Source organism: Panthera uncia, chromosome F1 (assembly GCF_023721935.1).
Source record: "Panthera uncia isolate 11264 chromosome F1, Puncia_PCG_1.0, whole genome shotgun sequence".
NCBI lineage: Eukaryota > Metazoa > Chordata > Mammalia > Carnivora > Felidae > Panthera > Panthera uncia.
The window spans coordinates 64654877-64675938 of record NC_064813.1 but is presented as its reverse complement, the minus strand read 5'-3'; the positions used below and the strand labels follow the sequence as shown (position 1 = coordinate 64675938).

The 21062-nt window shown below is 59.5% G+C and overlaps 1 protein-coding gene across 1 annotated transcript in view; it reads left to right on the top strand.

Moving 5' to 3' along the window:
* Nucleotides 1–6592: 6592 nt before the first annotated feature.
* KIRREL1 (kirre like nephrin family adhesion molecule 1) overlaps nt 6593–21062 on the top strand; it is a 93976-nt gene continuing 79506 nt past the window's right edge. Inside the window, exon 1 of the mRNA XM_049634736.1 lies at nt 6593–6850. Within this exon, the coding sequence (XP_049490693.1) occupies nt 6799–6850 (52 nt within the window). The 5' untranslated portion in view covers nt 6593–6798. The remainder of the gene's footprint in view (nt 6851–21062) is intronic.

Below are 21062 nucleotides of genomic sequence, written 5' to 3'. Positions count from 1 at the left end.
ACTGTGGGGGGCGACCCTGCACACAGAAGGAAGCGAACCCTGCCCTCCAGGAGCTGGAGACTGAGGCGGGGATACGGACCCGGGGAGGAGCCCTCGAGGGCAGACCTGCGGGGCCTGGGTTTGCACAGGATGGCCGCTGGTGTCTTCCTGGTGATGCTGAGGTGTGACCGACCCACAAGAGGCTGTGCGCATTTAGTGCCTGCCGCCTGGTGAGTTTGGAGACGAGCGTGCATCCACAAAAGCGTCTCTGCAGTCGATGCCAGAAACTTTCGCATCACCTCCAGGAGTTTCCTCCCGCCCCCTTCGTTTATCATTGTTTTATTTTGTGATAAGGACCCTTGAGCTAAGATGTGCTCTGAGCAAACGCTTACCAAGAGGACACGACACCGTGCTGTTAAGTCCGGGTGGGATGCGACACCTGTCCCCGGTCCTCCGGGGCCTCTAGGACTTACTGCTTTTGTGTAAAGGAAACTTCGTACTTTTGACTACTGCGTTCCCTCCCCCTCCCTGGTCCCCCGGCAGCCACCGTCCTCCTGGTGACATCCTTGGAAGGAGGACCCTGAAGGAGAAGCCAGGTTTCTGCTGTTGGTTCTTTTTCATGGGAGGCCGGGGAGGGGGAGGCAACATTTTCCTCTGGACTTGTGTTTTCCTAGGGCTCTTCCCAAAGCCTAGACTTGGGCTCTAGGTGGAGAGGACTTAGGGATGGGGCCGGACGAGGGTGGGCGTCGGGAGGGAGGGCTGCAGGAGGAGGCAAGCCTGCCGTGGCCCAAAGGGTGGGCACGATCCCAGGGCCCCACTGTTGGCCGTGTCTTGGAGAGTGGAAGAGAGGCACTGGAGGGACATCAAATCGACATCCTCTATCTGTCCACTTAGGAAATGCCACCAAAGCCAGCAGCCAGACCCTGCCTGGGAGGCGAAGCTGGGAAGCCAGTGGGAACACGCTCCAACAGACCGCACCGCCCGCCCCGAGGGAACCCCTCCAGGGAACGGCCCCCGACTCCTTCTGAAAGGCCAAAGCGCCACAGTGTCATGGGTGTGTCAGCTGTGGCAGGAAACTGAGGCCTGGAGACGAGAAGGGTCTTGGGCCACACCTCTGACTTTGCCTGGGGATTCCCAGCTCTCAACTCCAGGAAACTTGCGGTGCCTCCAAGGCATGTTCCGTTGCTCCTGGTCCGCACTGGTGAAAACCGGGGGCGTTTTTCTCTCTTGGCACCTCCCGCCCCAGCTCTAATGACCTGTCCCTCTTTCCCCCCCCGAGAGCGGCTCCCGGAGAACAAGGGCGTGAGCCTTCCTCATTTCCGCGACCCAGCGCTTAGCCTCCTGTTGGACACAGAGTCGGCTCGGGACACGTGTTTGTGAGGTGAACAGACGGGTGCGTGAATGAGCTCGTCGTGACCCAAACCCTTCGCAAGCCTGTCCAGGGCGTGTGGGGCTGCAGTGGCATGGTTAAGGGTCGTGCTCTAAGTGAACGGCCCCTCTTCCAATAAGGGTACAGTGAGCCTTACCTTTCGATTCCATTCCTACGGACTCTAAACCAACCACGATGTCCGGTGACCTTATTGCAACTTCGGGCCATGATGCCGGCTGCTGGCATGATCTCCTCTCTAGTTCGGGTGCAGACATAAGCCACCGTCCTGTGTCCCTGTCTTGTGTAAATGGATGTGATGATGTGGGGTTTAAGTCTTTGAAGGAGCCTCGGAGAATGCCAACGGTCCCGGGTCTGTGGGCTTGGGACCAGCATCCCCACCAAGCTAAACCAAGGGCCCAGGGGAGATGCGGGATCCCCCCTTCCTCCTCGGGATCACCCACCTTCTGCTCCCTTCGTTCCCATTTTGAGATACCAACGGGAGACCAGAGCTGTCTGGACGCTGGGGGTTCCGCTGATGAAGCATCTGGAAGGGTTCTGGGGTGCAGAGGTGGGAGTTAGCGAGACACATGGGGGTGAACCCTGGCCTGGGCTCTGGACCCAGCCCCGCTGGAACCTGCTTGGTGACCTTGACTCAGCATCTCACCAGTCTCCAGCGAGGACTGGACTCCCAGTTGTCTGGGGCCCTCCTGGTTCTGAGGCTGGGTGTTTGCGTCACTGGCTCACGTTACTGTTTCCATTTTTTCCTAATTAGTCTCTTCCCTGCTCTCCCTTCCTCGGCGCCCACACCCCCTCACCCCGCTCAGTGCCCCCGCCCCTGAACCTGAACCTCCTTCTCCTTTCCCCGAGCTGGTCTCAGCTGGGCTGCTCATTTGAAGCAGGGGGTCTTTCGATCCCTGGGAGTTCAGGCCATGAAATCCTCATTACATCTAACATGAGATAACCGGTCCATTTAGCACAAACTGTCTCCCCACGTTGGAGCTGCAATCTGAGGGGCCGGAAAGGGAAGGGCTGAACGGCTGGGAAGGGATGGGGCGCAGGGGCTCGCCCTCGAGGCTGGCGGGCGGGAAACAACCCCTGGGAGCCTGTCTCTGCCAAGGTCACCCTCTCTGAGCCCCGCCTGGGAGCAGCTCCCAGCCACTCAGACCTGTCCCTCGATACTGTGGACATTGCTCCTCAGCAGGCAGTCCCTTCTGGGTCTGGCCTTTAGTCCTGCTTCAAGGGGAGAACTGCTCCCTCAGGTGCCCGCTCACACCCTAGCCCCACCCGCCAGCCTGACCTCCTTGTCCACCTCCCCCAAGGGTCCCCTGAGGTGGCCCTTCTTCCTGCCCTCACGGTGCAGATCGGAGTCTCTCCCCACGGCCGGTGAGGCTGTCCTCAGGCTCTGCTGTTATTCTTGTACCTCTCAAATCTCATCCTACGGAGAAAGAGAACAGGAGAAAGTGGGCCTTTGTGTCGGCCGGAAAGCCAAACCCCAGGCCTGACACCCGGAAGGGTTTATGCAGCCACTGGGGCCGGAGGGCGGGAAAGTGGGGAAGGGACCCAGAGAAGCCTCTGTGCTGGGAGCAGTTTTGGAGGAGGAGGGGGGCTGCGCTCGCGGCTCTGGGCTCCAATCTCTGCCAGGGGTGCGGACATGACGGCCCCTGGCTTTGGGGCCTCAGGTTATTTTCCAGGCTGAAAATCAGGATCTCGGCCCCTCTCTTCTGCGTCTCTGGCAAAAGCAGCAGGAACGCCATCCTTTGCCCCTTCTAGGGGGAAAGAGGACAATTTATAGAATTGTTCTGCTGTCCTCAGCCCTCATTGAGACAAAGCATTCATTTCTGTCTCTCAGGGTGGCGTCTCCTGTGGGTGGTCATAAATTGCCTTCCTGCTCACTCTTTCTGACCCCCTGAACTTTTTGCTTTTGTGCTCAAAAAATTATTAATATTTCTCTTAACTCCATGTATAACCTTGGGCCGCTTCTCTCCTTTCTCTGGGTGAAGGTGCGTCCTCGGGGGTTATTCCCACCGCCTCCAGGCGGCACACTTCTGTCCAGGCAGGGCCCTGTGTCCGAGGACAGACACCAATCCAGCAGAAGGAAGGTTCGAAAGTCCCCGCTCTGGGAGCTCCCACAGAGAAAATAGTCACAGCCAGCGTCTCCTTTGCGCTGTGTGCCTAGCGCTAAGAGCTGCACAAATACTGACTCACTTAATCCCTCCAACCCCCTCCGTGGTAAGTGCTCTTATCCCTGTTTTCAGACGAAGAAGCCAAGGACGTGGAGGTTAGGTAAGTAAACTGCCGAGATCACACAGAAAGTGAGGGACAGATCTGGATGAGGATCCTCCCGGGCTGGTTTCCCGGTCCATGCGCTGTCCGTCTGTTGGGGAGAGGGGCTCCCCAGTTTCTTCCTTGCCCTCGGGAAATTGCAGGCTGAGGGGACACGCACAGCCCTTGCCCCCAAGGGGGCCCTGATGGGGGGGGCCGATATGCAGTCCTGGGGAGGTATGTCTAGTCTGATGGAAAAGACACAGGCTTTGCCTTTGGGAACATCCGCCTGTTACTGGGGGCTCAGCCCCAGGATGCCCCCAGTTTGATGCGAGTTATGTGATTAGACTCTAGGAGACTCAGTTAATTTAATTAAAATTGTGAACACTGGTGCCAGAGAGAAGAGACTGGAACAAAGGTAGGGGGCCGAAGGGGAGGACGGTGATGGAGGACCGTCAATCAGCAGCGATGCTGGAGGGTAGGGCCGGTGCCCTCGCGGAACGCCGGCTTGCAGAGGGCATTGCTTCTCAACCCTGGCTGCCCGTTGGATTCACCTGGGGAGATGTTTAAAAATACCAGTGCTTCGGGCTTCACCCTAGAACCATCAATCTTTGGAAGTGAGGCCAAGGCACTGCTGTGTTTAAAAAGCTTCTCAGGAGATTCTGTCACCGCTCGCGCTGAGGGCCACTGGTGGGAGCTGGGGACTTCAGCACTGGAATCTGGGATGCCAAATGGCTTACGTGGAGGGGATTCTGGAGAAGCGTGTTTGCTATGAACTGAGCTGGTCAGGATTTGAGATTGAAGAGAGAGGTGGAAGGAGGGTTAAGGGGCTGGGCAAGACAGGTGACGTTACTGCTTTGGCTGGGTGAATTTGGTTCTGCTGCTGCTGGGGTTTCGAGGCAACAAAGAGATAAGTTTTGAAAACTCGGGCCCTCTTCACGCTGAGGCTCACCGTCAAACCCGAACAGAAGCCAGGAGAAGGTGGGCAAAGAGAAGCTGAGAATATTCTCTCCCCTCACTTCTGGGCTTTTTCTTCTCAACATTGCCCTAAATAACTACCACCGGGGGCCTCCCTTTCCTGCACCTTTATGCAGACTGAAAAGGAGAAAAGGCAGCCTCACTGATAGGCCCAGAATACCTCTACCTCAGGGCCTTTGCATCAGCTGTTACCACCTACCTGCTATTTTCTCCCCCTCAGATGCCTGAATACCCGAATCCCTCAATTTCCTACAGCACAGCAGCTTTTCCTTATTACTGTTGGTCTCCCACAGCATTTACTACAACCTGCTATATTTTGTATTTTTCTACCGCCTCTTCCTCCCCTCCAGAATGGAACATGATGAGGGAGGGACTGTGTGTGTGTGTGTGTGTGTGTGTGTGTGTGTGTCATGGTTGTATCTCCAAGGCCTGCAATTCCTACTGCCACACAAGCAGGCACGAAAGAAATATCTGTGGAATGCATGATTAATGAGCGAGTAAGTGAAAAGCCCTTATGTGTCTGCACATTGGTGTGTGGCCATTTGAATGTATTTACGATTATACGCCTATTTCTTTGGGCTGGGTATGGCTTTTATTAACACTGTGGGTTTGCCTGTGCATATGTGCTTTTGCGCACACGAAGGATTCGCTGGGTCTGTGCACAATACGCTTCTGAATACGAGCTCGCGTGTCTCTCTGCCTGAGTATCTGTGCCCTCCAGTTGTGTGCGGATGTGTCTGGACTGTTCAGCCCGGGGTCAGGTTCCTGGAAGAAACCGCCTCGCGCCGGCAGAGGGCACCGGAGAGCCACGCGCCTGCGTTCAGGGGGCCGAAACGGAATTCTTGGCGGGTAGTTTTAGGGACCCAGGAGACCGAGAATCTGGTGGAAAGAAGTGGAAAGCTCTCTAGACCAACAGAGCACTCTAAAGTTGTGCGATTCCTGTGCAACTTCTGTGGCTTCCCCTCAGCTCCTCTCTCGGGACCCAGACGTCCAGGCACCCCCAACGACACTGTGAGCAGAAGCCTCTGTGGTTGGGGTTGGGAAGGGAGCTGGTCGCCAAGCTGGGCTCATAGGAAAGAGGAGGCGCCTACGGGAGGCCCCCCGTTCCTCTCACCAGGAGCTCCCTCCCCTCCCAGTTCCCGCATCTCTCAAGCCCAAGGATCTCCCAGCTCCTCCGTGCTTAGAGATCCTCGCGTGGCTGCCCTCCCCGTGGCCCTTCCCAGCCGTGGAGTTGGCTACTTCTCCCGCTGGACGGTACCACCCAGGATGAACAAAGGCAGGAGGCCCCTGCGCCCCTGCCCGGCCGGCTGCGGGCTGCGACACCGAGGCTGGCCCCACTGTGTGCCGGGGGAGGCCAGGGCAGCGCTCCAGGTGGCCCCGGGAAGCGGCTTGCGGTGCCCAGCCCCGGGTTTTGTAGGTGGGGAGAGGAGCGCTTCGCTCCCCACCCCGGGATTCATTAGCCATTTGAGAATTCCCAATTTGGAGAATCTAGGGCTTAGATTCCGGGTGTGGGATCAACAAGAGAAAAAAACAAAAAACAAAAAACAAAAAAAAACCCCCAAGGATTTTGTGCTTTTTGACTCCGTGACCCACCACCTGCCCATCGCGTCCCCCCGCCCCCCCGAGACACACACATGCACGCACACGGCCTCCCCATCAAAGCCATCCCCCGGCCCACGGGCAGGTCCTCGCCCGGCCGCCCCCTCGGCAGCGGGGAGCCCCTGCCAGTGAGTGTGACGGGCGGGGCGCGGTGGCCGGTCCCGCGTCCCCTCCCCCCCACCCCGGGTCCCGCGCCGCGGGCATCTTCGTCCCGGGGAGGGGTGTGCGTGCGCGCCGGGGGCCGGAGGGCTGGGGGAGGGCTGGGGGAGGAGACGTCAGGAGGGGCGGGGAGGGAGGGAGGGGAGGGGAGGGCCCGGAGGAGCGGAGAGCGGAAGAGCCCCGGAGAGCGCGAGCTGGGCGAGCGGCGGCACCGGGCGCGGGAGGGCCGGGGCGAGGGCGGGACCGCGCGGGCCGGAGGGGCCGGGAGGGAGGGGGCCGCGGGCCGGGGAAGTGAGTTGGTGCGCGCGGGGGTGCGCGCGTGCGAGTGTGTGTGCGCGTGTGCACGCGCGTGTGCAGGGCCGGGGGCGGGCTCCGGCCCCGCCGCCTCCTCCCGCCCGCGCCCCGCGCTCCGCCGCCAACTCGGGGCCCCGGCGCGGCGGGCGGCGGGCAGCATGCTCAGCCTCCTCGTCTGGATCCTCACTCTCTCCGACACTTTCTCCCAAGGTAAGCCCCTCCGCCTGCGCTCGGCGACCCGCCGGCCAGGCAGCCCGCCCCCCCCGGGGCGCGGGCCCGAGTTTCCCGCGGAGGCGCCCAAGTTGTCCCCGGCCGCGGGCGCGGGGGTCGGGCCGTCGCGGGACCCGAACGCGCACGGCGCCCTCCGTAGCCTCCGGCAGCCTCCCCGCCTCTGCCGGCCGAGGCCCGGAGTCCGCACGCCCGGTTCCTGCGGGGGATGGGGGGAGGAGGAGGAGGGTGGGATTTCAGATTTGGGGTGGGAGGTGCGTGGAAAGCTGGGGACCCGGCTCCCGAAGATGCGGCGAAGGGAATCCCGACTCCAGATCAGCCCCTGAGTGTGTGTGTGGCGGGGGGGGGGGGGGGGGGGCTCCAGACTGCCTGGGCCGCCCCTTCTGGAGGAGGGGAGGGCTGCCGGAAAGGGGGGGCTCTGCTGGGACCCCTGCCCGCGGAGGCGCCGGCTGGGGAGCGACTTCCAAAGGCAGCTTGGGTTGGCTGGAAATGCCGCGGGGGGGGGGTGCACTGGGGGGGGGTCACATCCCACTTGGGGTCGGGAAAGTGTTGATGTTGGGGGGGCTTCTTTGGAACTGGCAGGGGAGAGGCTGGGGGAGATGAGAATGGTCGTGTATCTTGAGGCTGGGGGTTGGGGGCACGGCAGGGCCCAGGCTTCAGCCAGCACCGGGGTCTGTGGGTGTGCACCCTCGCCTCCTGGGTCTCACTCTAAGAGTCAATCCTGCCAGAGCTAGCCGCCCCCTGCCAAAAATAGAGCTGACACCCAGGCACCAGAAACCAGTCATAGACCCGGAGACAGACTGCTCACCTACTGAGACAGATACACCCACAAGCATCTCCCAAGCCGAGACAGACACACACACAAAGACACTGACACCCTGGGGAACACACATTCCTCCCCCGTGTCGGCTTGCACATTCATGCACCCAAACATATCAAAACTCACCCAGACACGCCGCGTGTGTGCAGGCGGGCATTCACAAGGACATGCCACACACACGCTGAAGCCCTTCTACAGATACCGGCCCTCCAGCAAACAAAGAAACTTGAACAGACGTTCATATAGGCAGACACCTATGGGGATGTACAGACGACATCATGGAGGAGGTGGTCTCTTTTCGGGTGGAGGGGAAGTCAGCTTGGGCAGAATCCCCTCAGGCTTTGCCCTGTTCTCAGTTCCCTTCCGGGGCTGGTGTGTGTGTGTGTGTGTGTGTGTGTGTGTGTGTGTGTGTGTGTTTAGGGGTGGGATGTGGTGCTGGACCCCTCCTCTCCTTACCAGGCCCCTCCCCAGCTCCCAAGGCAAAGCCTGGCCGACTTAGTGGAGGGCTGGTTTTGATTCATCTTTCCAGTAAGGGCCCCCAAGCCCCCCAACGCCAGCCCGAGACCCGGGGAGGGTGTGCATCCTGGGTGTGAGTGGGGTGGGAGGCGGTGCTGGGGAAGGAGGCCTGGCCCTGAGGCTGGCAGGCCCAGCAGCCACTTGGCAGAAAGTTGGGAAGATGACTTAAGTTCTGACTTTGTTGGGCTGGCTGCTAGGGGGGTGGGGGGGGGGCGGAGGGCGGCTGGGTCAGTATCAGCGCGTGTTGGGGGCAAGCGGGCATCTGTCCCCGGTCCCGCAGCCCTGTGGCATGTCAGCAGTACGGAACAAAATGAGCTTCAAGGAACAAAAGGTGCGGTTAGCAAACAGGAGAGCCTTGTGGATTGAATCGGGGACTAAACGGTCAGAGACTGAGGGGTATGCTGTGGGCCTTTCTCCCTCTGGGGAGGGGGAGGGTCGGGCGAGCTGAGCTCCCACCTCCCGCCTCCGAGCCTCCGACTGGGCTGAAAGCGAGACCCGACGACGGAGTGTGCAAAGTATTTGTGTGGGGGAGGGGTGCCAAAGAAAAGGAAGGGGGAAAATGGACAGAGGGGAGAGGAAGTCACCGCTGGCGGTTCCTGGGGGGAGGGACTGGGGGGCTGGCAGGGAGGGAAGGAGCGGGGACCTGGGGACACGGAGATACTCACAGGGTGGGTGACCTCTCCTTGGCCTCCATCCTTAGAAAGACAGAGGTCCAGGTCAGGGACTAGGGGAGGTGGAGACGGAATGGGGGAGAGGGAGAGGGGTGCAGGGTGGGGGGAGGCTGGTGGGGAAAAGGGGAGAAGGGAGCAGAAGGCAGTCATATTGAGGGGGGGCAGGGGGGTAGGGAGAGACTCAGCCCAGGCAGAGAAATAAAAATCGTATTTTAAAGAATTTCAATGGGCTTCATCAATCTTCATTTTTCACTAAATAATTTTCTGTATCTTATCTAAATGAAAACCATTATCCTTCCCCCCGTTTCCATCATGTGCCGGCTCCTCAGACTGATTGCGCCGAAAATTGAAATATTTATTCCTTTTCTGGGAGATTTTCTCGCTCCCCAGTCTCGGGGAGGAGAAATTGAAAAAGAAAGATTATAGCTAATCAGAGCAATGTGGGCTGACAGGCCGGCTCGGGGCGGGAGCTGCCTCCAGGGGCTGGAGGGGGAGGTAGGAGGAAAGTCAGTCCCTCCAGCCCCCAGAGGTCCCCAGGGCCCCCCAGCCCCCTTGGCAGGGGGGTGAGGAGCAAAGAGAAGAGTGCCTCAGTGCTGCTCCATCCTGGCGAGAACAGGAGTCTGGAAAGACCAGTAGTGGGGAATCCGCTGTCGAGGGGACAGCTGCACGCAGGCTCCAGGATGCCCCACTTCTGCCTGCCCAGCCCAGAGCAGGCCCTGAGGGTGGGGAGACAGGCAGAAATCAGGACGCCAGGCCCCCCTGTGACCTTGATTGGATTCCACCTTCCACTCACTTGGAGCGGAAGGGAGGCTGTGAACCCACTGCTCTGGGCTTGGCATCACCCTGGATTCCAGAGAACCTCGGACCAGAGGAGGAGGCCTGTAGGCCCTCGCTCCCACCTCCTGCTGGTCACCAGGCCGCTGACCGGTTGTCCTGCCCTGCCGTTGGTTCTCCGGCGGGGAGGGGGCGAGGAAGCCGGTGCTGTCTGCCACACTCCTGTCACCCCTTGTCTTGAGAGCCCAGGGCTCTGATGCGAGCTCCTCTGGCCTGCGTACCCTCGGGGACCAGGTCTTCGTCTCTCCTCCATCTCCCGTCTCTGACACAGCGCTCCGCCCTCAGTAAGCGCCCTTGAATGTCTGATCAATTGATTGGTCTGATGCACGTGTCAGGGTCCGAAGGACGCAGTAGGAAACGGTGATTACGTCGCGGGCTCGGCCCCTTGGTGGACGCGTCACGTCAGCTTGAACCAGGTATGCGCCTTCTCTGGGCCTCACTCTGCCCGTCGGTAAGGCGAGGCCAGAAACTGCGCCTCGAGGGGTCAGGATGGCAGTTAAATGTGCCGTGCGTGCGCGTCAGGGCGCGGACCGACGTCTGGCCCAGACAGAGGTGCTCAGGAGGGCAGCCGTCAGGGGGACGGCAATGTCCGGCAGGTGGGCTGTGTGTGCCTTCCTCGGGCTCCTCTTTATGCTTCTCTGTGCTCCCTCCAGCTGCTCGGGCTCCTGTCCTGACCTTCGGCGCCCCCTCGAGGACCTCTCCCGGAGAGGACTGGGCTGTGGCCGACCCAGGAGGGGGACCCGCAGCCTCAGCTGGCCAGAGACCTCGGAAAGCTGTGGGGCTGGGAAGAAAGCAGAGTGGAGCAGGAGGCCGGCCTTCGAGGGAGAAGGATGCAGGGCTCTTGAGGGCAGTGGGGAGTGGACACTCGGCTGAGGCGACCGCATTTATGAGGCTGGAAATAACAGCGATCATTTACGGAGCCCTTGTGCTAACTACCTGCTATGCATTATCTAATTTAATCTGTGCAGCAACCCCTGAGGTCAGCTCTGTAATTATCCCCCCTTCATGGATGAGAAATTGAGGTTTAACAGGTTAAGTGTCTTATTGGTAGTTGTGGGAACCAACTGACCTCAGAGCCTGCACCCTCCGCCCTGCCCCTGCCCCAGTCCAGGGACCCCACGTGGCCGCAGGGACAGAGGCTGGACCGGCACAGGTCTTTCCTGGTCCTGAGTGGAATGGGAACTCGGGAGGAAAGAGAATGAGCATCCCATGAAGGTAAACTCATTTACATTTTAAGAACAATCCTTCATTCGGCAATTCTGTCTTTCCACAATTTTTGGTATTGAGTGGTTTTTCTTGGATGGTACGATGGTGTTTATAAGTGGCTCTTTTCAAAAGGATTTTACTTGGCAGATAAAGAGGGTTGCAGACCTGTGTTTGTTTCTAATATTGAGCACAGCCTTGCAGGTAGGTCTGTGAACTACACTGGGGGGCTCCGTGCAAGGCTGACTCCTGAGAGGTCCAGGGTCATACAGAGGCAAGGGCCGAGCACTGAGCGAGGGCACAGGGTGGGATCCCAGGTAGGCCACCTCCAAGCCAGGCCCTTCCCGGCAGGCACGGAGGCTGGGGTCTGGGGTGGCCTGTTCCGGTCCGCTTCGAGATGCCTGTCCAAGCATGGGTGAAAAGTGCTTGTGGGAGTGGACCCCACACCACAGCATCAAAATTACCTTTTATTGAATTCCTACTGTGTGTTTTGCACATTATCCCTTCTGCCTTTTAACGGCCTTGTGAAGTTAATGTCCGCCCCCCCCCCCCATTTTAGAGATAAAGCAACCGAAGCTGAGTTTAATTAACTTGTTCAAGGCCCTACCTTAGGTGTTAGATCCCAGATTAAAACTCTCTTTGTGTCCCTCTGCCAGGCACCTGCACGTGCACACGAGTGCAGGGGGGCCCCTTGGAGCTGGGGCAGCCCAGAGGGACAGGCGGCCTCCTCTCCTCCTGCCCTCAGTGGCGGGCGGGCTTCTCCTGGTGGCTGGCCTCTCTCCATCTCCCCGCCCTGCCTTGATGGCTCTCCTGTCTTATTCCGTGGGGGTCACAGCTGTGCGCACCCTCTGTCAGAAGGAGGTTTTCCATCTGTCCTACCTCGAGAGTCTTTAACTGTGGGTTTGTGTTGTGCCTTCCAATTTCAACGTTTTCACATGTACTATCTCATTTAATAGAGATATATGACCAGCCTGTGATGCGGGCAGGGTAGTTCTTGTTCCTCCATTTGATAGATGAGGAAACAGACTGAAAACTTAAATGACTTGCTATGAGCAGAGGTTGGGCCGGACGGAAGGATGGGGCAAGTTCCGTCATCTCTCTAATTTCTAGGGGCTCCTTCCAGCTGAGGGTAGGGAGATCCCTCTCCGTTCCCCCCTGAGCTGAGAAAGCCTGGCCCTTTCCCGATCTCCCTGCTCCTGCTTGGTTTCTCCCCCAGCCTCCAGGCCGTTTTCCTAGGGGCTCTGGAAACGGCTGGGGGTGTGGGGCTGGGTGGTTCAGCAGTGGAGGAGAAGGACGCAGCCCGTGTGGTTGATCCTGAAATGTGAGAGGCCAAGGAAAAGGCAGTCTCGGGGCTCGGGGCTCACCCCAAGTGAGGGAGAAGGCCATTCACCTCTGTGGCAGACCCACGTTGTGTTTTGTACGCGTTAGCACCTAACCTGACACCGACAGTCTGTTAAAGGTGGGAGCTTCGTATCCTCGTGTTATAGACGCACGAAGAAGTTAAGCAGATTGTCGGAGACGACAGAGCCCGGGCCCCAGCAGGGAAGTTGGGGTGGGGTCGGGAATATTCTCAGGAGAACGGTCCCTGAAGGTCAGCGCTTTGCAAGTCTGGGGACGCAGGCCCGCCTCCACCGTGTGTGCCGGTCCGCACGTGCGCGCACGCACCCCGCCCCCACGTACACGTGTCACGGACCCGTCTCTCGCCCCCAGACGCGTGTGGACACGGCCTGTCCGTCCAGCAGAGCGCTGGTGTGCGACGTGGCCACGTTTCTGGGTACCACGCGCGTCCTTGAAGGCACTGCAGCTCGTCTGTCCGGCGTGCTCTGGGTCCCCCGTGATAGACGCCCACGCTCCAAGCAAGGTTAAGCGTGTCAGGACCCCGCGGTTCCGGTTCTGTGGCTCCAGCCCCTCTACCCCGCAGCCCCCAGCTCTGACACCTGCCTGTGCCGCCCCGGTTAGGTCCTCTGAGCGCCCAGGGTGAAGGCCGCTCTAGCTCCGGGGCATCGCGGATGTCAAGGTTTGCTTCTTCTCCCTCCGGCTCGCCACCCCCCCCCCCCCCCGCACCCCATGGGCTCCCCGAGCTCCCACTTTCTCCCTCCCTCCACATTTAATTTCTCCACCAACTTTTATTAACCTCTGTAGTCTCGGGGGACTGCCGCCTCATTCCTCTCTGCCCTCCTTGAGCCCATTTAACAAAATTGGGATCATATTGAAATAAATGGGCCTTGCAGCCAGCCACCCTCCTCGGAATGAAGGGTCTTCAATCCAGGGGTGGAAATCTCTAGCCCTCTCTAGCAAATTCTGTTCGTGCTCAGGCTTCATTCCTGTTGGGGGGAGGTTGGAGGCTGGCTCTGGGACAGCGTGTGTGTGGGGTGGGGGGGGGGGGGGGGGGTTAGGGTATCTCCCAGAAGGCAGCTGGGCCTGGTTTTGAGACAGAGAAGGGACAGCAGGGTGGGGCTGTCCCAGGAGGCTGTCCCACCCCACGCCAGGTGAGGGATGCAGATTCTTCTGGACTGGGCGTCTGATGCTCTTGTTCCGTGCCCTTTATCTCCTGCAGCAGTGTGAGAGCTCACCCTCGCTGGAAGGTGTGCGTCAGCCCTCTGTCCCTTCACGCAGCAGAAATGTGTTCTGTGCCTACTGTGGGCCAGACACCGGTGTCACAAACCAATAAAGCCCTATCCCTGCCCTTAAGGTCTCACATCAGGATTTAAGTGCAGATGGCTTCACTTCAGTAGGCCTCAGTTTCCTTTTCCATCAAATGGGGAGAATTAATTTTTTTTAAATCAATGAATGTTTATTACTATATCCAAAACATACTGGGAGGCATTATGGAAAATTTTTAAAAACGGACATCATGGGGCGCCCGGGTGGCTCCGTCAAAGTTAAGCGTCTGACTCTTGATTTCAGCTCAGGGCATGATCTCATGGGTCATGAGTTTGAGCCCCCCCATCAGGGGACATCCTGCTTCGGATCCTCTGTCTCCCTCTCTGGCCCTCCCCTGCTCGTGCTCTCTGTCTCTCACGCAAAAATAAATAAAAGCATGTAGGGGCGCCTGGGTGGCTCAGTCGGTTAAGCGTCCGACTTCGGCTCGGGTCATGATCTCGCGGTCCGTGAGTTCGAGCCCCGCGTCGGGCTCTGTGCCGACATCTCAGAGCCTGGAGCCTGTTTCAGATTCTGTGTCTCCCTCTCTCTCTGCCCCTCCCCTGTTCATGCTCTGTCTCTGTCTCTCAAAAATAAAAATAAACGTTAAAAAAAAAAAAGCATGTAAAAAAAGTGACATCATGTGGTCTCTCCCCTCCAGGAGGCTAAGATGTGCACACAGCCGGATTCCGGGTGCCGGGAGAGCAGGGTCAGGTCAGAGCTGGAGCGTTCGGGGCAGGGGAGCCGCGTGGGCAGACGAGGCCAGGAAGGGATCCAGGGAGGAGGTGGGTCTAAGGATGGACAGGATGTGGATGTGGCAGGAAGAGGGAGAGCATTACCAGACCCGCCGAGCTTTGGAGCCAAGGTGTGGCTGCAGAATGCGCGAGGTCCGTTGAGGCTGGTTGCAGCTGGGTGTCTGGGTTGGGGAGAAACAGGCGGGGTGATCCAGAACAGACCAGGGCCGGACCCGGAATGTCTTGAAAAGCTAGGCCGGAGACTGTCCTGTAAGAAGCGCGGGGCCAGGGGCTTCTGTCGTCAAGTATGATCCCTACCTCACTCCTCACCAAATCGTCCCCTTCTCTTAGACTCCTCATCTGCTGGGGCGGCCCCTTCAGTTCAACGAAGAGGTGAAGTAGACAGGTAATCAGGGTTTGACCAGTCAGAAGTGAGCAGAAAACCCGGGGGAAGTCCCTCTTCTGGCCTGGGAAGTCTCAGATGTGTGAGCTGAGTTGGGGAGCCTCCCAGATGATGAGCAGAGCCCTCAGGTTTAAGAGATGCGTGGGGGCAGAGTTCAGTGGAGGTAACCAAGGCCAGCGCCCTGCCGTGTCAGGGGGCCCCCTGTGCCTGTCGGTGGGCCTGTCTTGAGTCTGGGGGTCCCTTCTGCTTGCAGCAGAGGGCCAGGCCCAGGCTGTTTCCTCTGGTGGCCTCAGATGTGTGTGTGTGTGTGTGTGTGTGTGTGTGTTTGGGAGCTGAGCCTAGAGATTGTCAAACCTCTGGGAGCCCCTGAGCTCCTTTTATCAAATGGAAACCTTTGAAGAAGGTTCCCACCAGCGGGGAGGGAGCCTGTGTGCAGCTAAGCAAAGTGTTGTCTTCATGGCTGGGCCAGGCCTGGCTCTCGAGGAGGCACCAGGGTAGAAAGGTAAGTGGAGTGTGGTCCCTGTCCTTGGGGCTCTCCGGTCCCGGGATAAACACAGTGACAATACTATATGACCAAGGTTGTGAGGCAGGAATGTGAAAAATGCTGAGGTCTGAGCGCGGGCTGGTGGCCGGGAGCCTGGCCGGGGGAGGGGACAGCCCGCCTCCACAGATGTGAGGCTCAGGGGCTGCGGCCCGGAGCTTCGGAGCTTCTGGAATGCAGCGCCCTGGACAATCCCCGATTGTGCCCCCCTGCTCCGGATGGAAGGAGCCGAGGAATCTGAAGGAGGGAGCCGAGGTCCCTCCCAAGGATTATGATTTCCAGGAACAAAGGCTGTTTCTCTAAAGCCCACTTTCCCCAAATCTCCTCACCTCCGGGGTTCAGCTTCCTCCTCCCCACCCCCACCCCACCCAGCGGAGCTCATCTCTAAATTAACTTTGTCCTTGTAATCAGCTTAGCCGAGTTGTTCCCCCTCCTTCCCGAATTCTCCCAGGAACAGCCTGGGGCCCTGCCCGCTCCATTACCCAGCATTGTCAAGCCAGGAGATGCTTGCATGGCTCTACCCATTCGATTCGCTTAACTGGGAGGTTATTACTAGGAAAGGAGCTGAGATGGGCAGATGGGGGCAGAGAGAGGGACCTGGGAGTGGGGTGGCCGTGGGGGCGGGGGGAGAGGCATTTTCAAAGGAATGGAAACCCAGGGACGGGCAGGCTGGCAGGGTGGAGCCCCTGAGGGAAGGTTGAGGTTTTCGCCGCCTGGGTGCCCTCATCCTCCGGAAGGACTTTCATCAGGACAGCGGGACTCCTGGGTTTTAATCCCAAACCCTGAGCAGTTGGCTTGCTCTGCGCCTGCGACCCAGCCTCCCTGGGAACCCACCAGCTGCCCTCGGCGGGACGGGACGGGGTGCCTGCGCTCCCCGCACGCTTGTGGGTCACGGCTGCTGCTCCATAAGCTTGCCGCACCCACCCCTCCTCACCCCTGTGGATCCTGGACTCTGGTGCCTATCACCCTGCACGCACCCGGAAAGTCGCCCCTCACCAGGCGGTGGGTGCAGTGGGGATACACGCTCATTTTAATGTCAGTTTGAGCCAAATATAATTAGAAAGGAAAATCTGACTTTGCAAAAAAAAATCAAACGCATTGCAAAGCCAAGTTGAAATGACTTCTGGATTATCTGCACCACCGCCGCTCTCCATTTGTGCAGAAAATTGAGAGCAAGGCTGCAGCACCCGTATCTAGGGGATTTGGTTTGTGCGCCCAGGGTCAGGTCATGGAGACTGGCCCCTTTCAACACAACCCCAGACTTGCGTGACCCCTGGAGTGCCCCGGGGCTTCGGAGGGGGGATGGCCGCCCCAGTGGTCGGGACCAAGCCACTCGGCCGGGAGCCTCAGTTTGCCCCTCCGTGCAATGGGTACAGTAGTGCCTACTAACCTCAGAGGGTTGCCGTGAGGACTGAATGAGGGAACTGTGTATTAAGGGGCAGAACGGGGAACACAAAAGCTATTCAATAAATCAGAGTTATTAATATTGCACAGTGCCTGCTTCTCACAGCTCACAAGAGTGAAGAGGACAAGAGTAGTTCAAATACAGAGACGTCCCCGGGTTCTGTGCCGAGGGAGGTGAACCGTGATGCCAGAAATTCCTAAGGTGATGGTCCCTGGGGCGCAGTGCGGTGGGAGCTCTGAGGCAGTGGCCGAGCGTGATGGAAAGCGCCCTGGGTCGGAGTTGTGAGCCTCAGTTTCTGCATCTGTGAAATGGGGCGATGGCCCTACGTGAAGCTTGGAAAAGCACTCCTAACGCGGTGCCCAGGAAGCAAGCCCGTCGTCTTCACCCCTGTCTCTCTAGCAGGTTTCAGCTCAGCGTATTAGAACGGATTCTCAGACTTGGGCGTGCTGGCGGGACACCCGGGGATCTTGATAAGGTGCGGACACGGCGCCTTGTGATTTGGAAGGTCTGCGGCAGGTGGGGTTTCTGCCTCGGCACCGAGCTCCCAGATGCTGCTGGTGCTGCCGGTCCTGGGACCGCTTTGGGAGGTGTTGGAAGACGCTTTCCCCTGGAGAAACAGGCCTTCGGTGTTCTACTGGGCGGCAAGGGACAGTAGAATCCTCCTACGTGAATGAATTCACCTGTCAGCCTGCTTTGTTGTATCACGGAGCCTGGATGGGTCATTGATTTAGGAGCTCCCATAGGTTTGTTTCAGGGAAGCAGGCTGTGGGGCAGGACAGGGGTGGTGCCCGCCAGGGCTCCCTGAGCTGCCCAGCCCCCTCCCTGCACCTCACCAGTCCCCAGCCCCCCTCCCATCTGCCCTGGACAGCCGCTGCCAGCTGCAGAGTTGAAAAGCAAGCAGCCGGGGTGTTGTTGGGAAACCCTCCATGCCAGAGTCAGTCGGTCATCTCCACTCCATTTTTTTTTTTTTCTCTTCTACGAAAAAAGTCCTCATAATCCAGCTCTTGGTTTGGTGGAGATTTGGGGGACACAGTTCGACAGAGATACCAAATGGGACCTTTGGCTTTGGCTCAAGCATCGGGTCACGAGCGAGCGGTGTGATTTGGGAAGCAGGGTGGGTCGTGCGTAGGCTTAACTGGGGGCATGTTTGGGGGCCCCTGTGTCTGGGCAGGTCAGTTTCTCAGCAGACCTGGTGGTGGCTGGGCCAACATGGTGAGCTTACTCGCTCTCTCCCGCCTGCCCGTATCCGTGTGCAGAGCCCCAGCTGTCGAGGGAGATCCTCAGGCCGGAGCAGAGAGAATCTGTCTCTGCCTTCAGAGTTCCGATTCCCTGGGTGAAGCTTAGTCCTTATGTCTGGGGAATCCCGGCCACTAGGGGAAGCAGGAATGGGCACTGATTCTCCTTCCTCCTCCCCTCTCCCCAGAACCACACACATTCTGCCATTACCCGTGCACACAGGGGTGCGTGCAGCCTGTATTCCTGGAACAGAGAACTGGGTTGGCAGTGAAAATGGAGAGAAGATTCTTTACGAAAGCGCCAGGTGTTTAGACTCTGTTCAGGTCGGACTCACCTGACTCCACCTGGACCTCAGGGTCCGTACCTGTCGGAGGAGAAAGGAAATGCCATAGCCTTCTGTGATCGCTCACTTTCACAGCCAATAGGCCCTGACAAGTGGGAAGTTCCTCTCTGCGTCTAACCCGAAGCCTTCCTGCCCCCGCATGGAAAGCTGTCTCACTGGGGGCTGTAACTGAATAAATGCCCAGCATTCTCTCCGTGTGGATAAATGATGTCTTCCCCTGGCAGGTTCATCTCCTCACCTCCAGAGAAGGCTCCTCGTGCTGGAGAAGCAAGCCCAGGGAGGTCACTGGTGAGCCAGAACAGGCTGTCTCTTCAGGGGTCAGATTTGTTTTCCGGGGAAACACCAAGGCTGGTCTCCCGGTGTCCCCAATCAGGGCCAGAGCCGCCATGCCCTGACTTGTCTAGTGTCCCCCCCCCTCTCTGCAGCTCAGAGCAGCTGGGGGCTGGGGGGCTCTGGCATCCTTCCCACTGTCTCTAGCTGATGGTCTGGGGCCCCCCTCACCTCCACGGGGGGCCAGGCCTCTGCTGCTGCAGTGGGGGTGTGGAGGGGAAATGGGGTAACCCCCCCCACCCCCCGGCCGGGGCAGGACCTGTTGTAGCTTCAGAGCGGGAGCGGTTTCCTCTCGGCATCTCACGGGGACATCCTCGGCCCAGCCTAGCCTGGGTGGATCCCTACGGAACTCCCTGTGGGTAGAGAAGGAAGGATCGGGATCTGCCTTTGGAGATCTCCCTGGGATACTGGGCCATATCTGACAGGTGCAGACTCTTAGCTCTGTACTTGGACTTGAGGGAGGAGCCGTGGTTTCTGCTACGGGGTAACTAATTACAGTAGGAGACATAGGCTCCCCATCTCCCGGGTCTAAACACGTACGAAGATTGTCTAAACGGGGGGTTGAACCCTGTTGTGTGTCTCCCGGGAAGAGGCAGAGATACGGGTGCCGGAGGGTCAGTTAGGAAGGTTCTCTGGCGGGGCAGAGGGAGGGCCAGACTCGGAGGAGCCTGCCAGAGGCTAGCAGGCTGCAGGCTGGGGGGGAGCTGGGAGCTGTGGCGTCACCTTGTCAGGTGTGACCGCTGCAGCATTCACACCGGAGGGCCGCTGACACACCCACGGAACAGGCAGCCAGCACCCCGGGAGGGGGCCCTGCTCCCCGGTGGACAGGGCTGCACGGCCCCCAGGGGGAGGAGCCCCCCGGGGGGACAGGAACAAGGTGTCTGGGGCACTGGTGCTGGGGCCGCGGCTGCCCTTTTCCGAGGTAGCCAGCCCGGTGTGCCTGGCACGGGCCAGTCTGCTGGCCGGCCTGTGGGTGCCAGCCAGCCACGGGCTCATCCCGGCCGGTGCTCCGGCCTCTTCCTCCTGCTGCCCTTCCCCGTCTGCAGGTCTGTCACTCGGCAGGAGTGAAATGTGCCCTGGTCCTGGAGCAGTTGGCGCTTGATAATTTGTGGATTATAGCTAACTCTCGATAAAGATTCCCCTAATTGCTGGGCTCACCTCAGGTTCTATCATCAAAGCAAAGCCGCAAGGCCCCCTCTCGCCCTCCTTTCCTTTTTATTATCTCTTAATTAATCACTCTGGCTTTCACACTTAGCAGATAATTACAGTCTCCTGGGCACGCAGCTCATTTTCATAACCTCCTGCTCCACGCCGGCAGCAGAGGGGTGGGAGGAAGGGGAGAGACATGCTGAGAAAGGGGGGGAGCGGGTGGGATGAGGCCTGGGGCAGCAGCAGGCACCCCATGGAGCAGTTGGAGCCCTGCACCAGGCCCTGAGGAGGCTCTGCCAGGGCAGGGAGGCCATATGCTCCCTGGGGGCAGCCTACCCGGTCCCCGACGCAGCTCCCCTGAACTGTGCATGGCTGGCTCCTTCAGCCTCCCTGGGTGGGGTAGGGTAGGGGTGTGGTGGGTTGGGGTAGGGCTTCAATGGGGGTAGGGGTGTTGTGGGGTGGGGTAGGGTAGGGGTGCGGAGGGGTGGGGTAGGGGTTCAGTGGGGGTAGGGGTGGGGTAGGGGTTCAATGGGGGCAGGGGTGTTGTGGGGTGGGGTAGGGTAGGGGTGCGGAGGGGTCGGGTAGGGGTTCAGTGGGGGCAGGGGTGTTGTGGGTTGGGGTAGGTGTGCGATGGGGGAGGGGTACATGGTGTGGGGTTGGGGGTTCCGTGGGGGCAGGGGTGTTGTGGGGTGGGGTAGGGTATGGGTGCAGTGGGGTAGCGTAGAGTAGGGGTCCAGAGTGGAAGGGGTATGTGGTGTGAGGTAGGGTTCCATTGGGGGCAGGGGTGTTGTCGGTTAGGGTAGGGGTGCGGTGGGGTTGGTTAGGGGTTCAATGGGGACCGGGGTGTTGTGGGATGGGGTGGGGTAGGGGTGTTATGGAGTGGGTAGCGGTGCAGCCAGGCAGGGTATGGTGGGGTGGGGTGAGGCACGGCATGGCAGGGTAGGGTAGAGGTGGGGTAAGGATTCAACTTGGTAGGGGTGAGGAGGAGTTCTGCAGGACACATGCACAGGTTGCTGGGCAGAAAGCTGAGTGAGGAGCATGAGTTGGTCCCAAGTGAGGTTCCTTCCCCGCGGGTGGGATCGAGCGGCCATGGAGAGGCGACTGGGGGGCGATGGTCGAGCAGAGTCGCCATCCCAGCAGGACCCAGGTCTCGGGAAGTGTACGTTTGGAGGTGAGCAGGGACACAGGGCCTGGGGCTTAGCCCAAGCCCACGGGGGTGACTCGGCGATGATGAGCCATCTGGTCGGGTGGGGAGGGATCGGCCCAGGCCACGTTCACACCTGTAGCGGGGGTCGCCGCTGTGCGAGGTGTCCACCCTGGGTGCCCACCTCCTTTCCCCCGGCTCCACCCCACAGACAAGCAGAGAGGA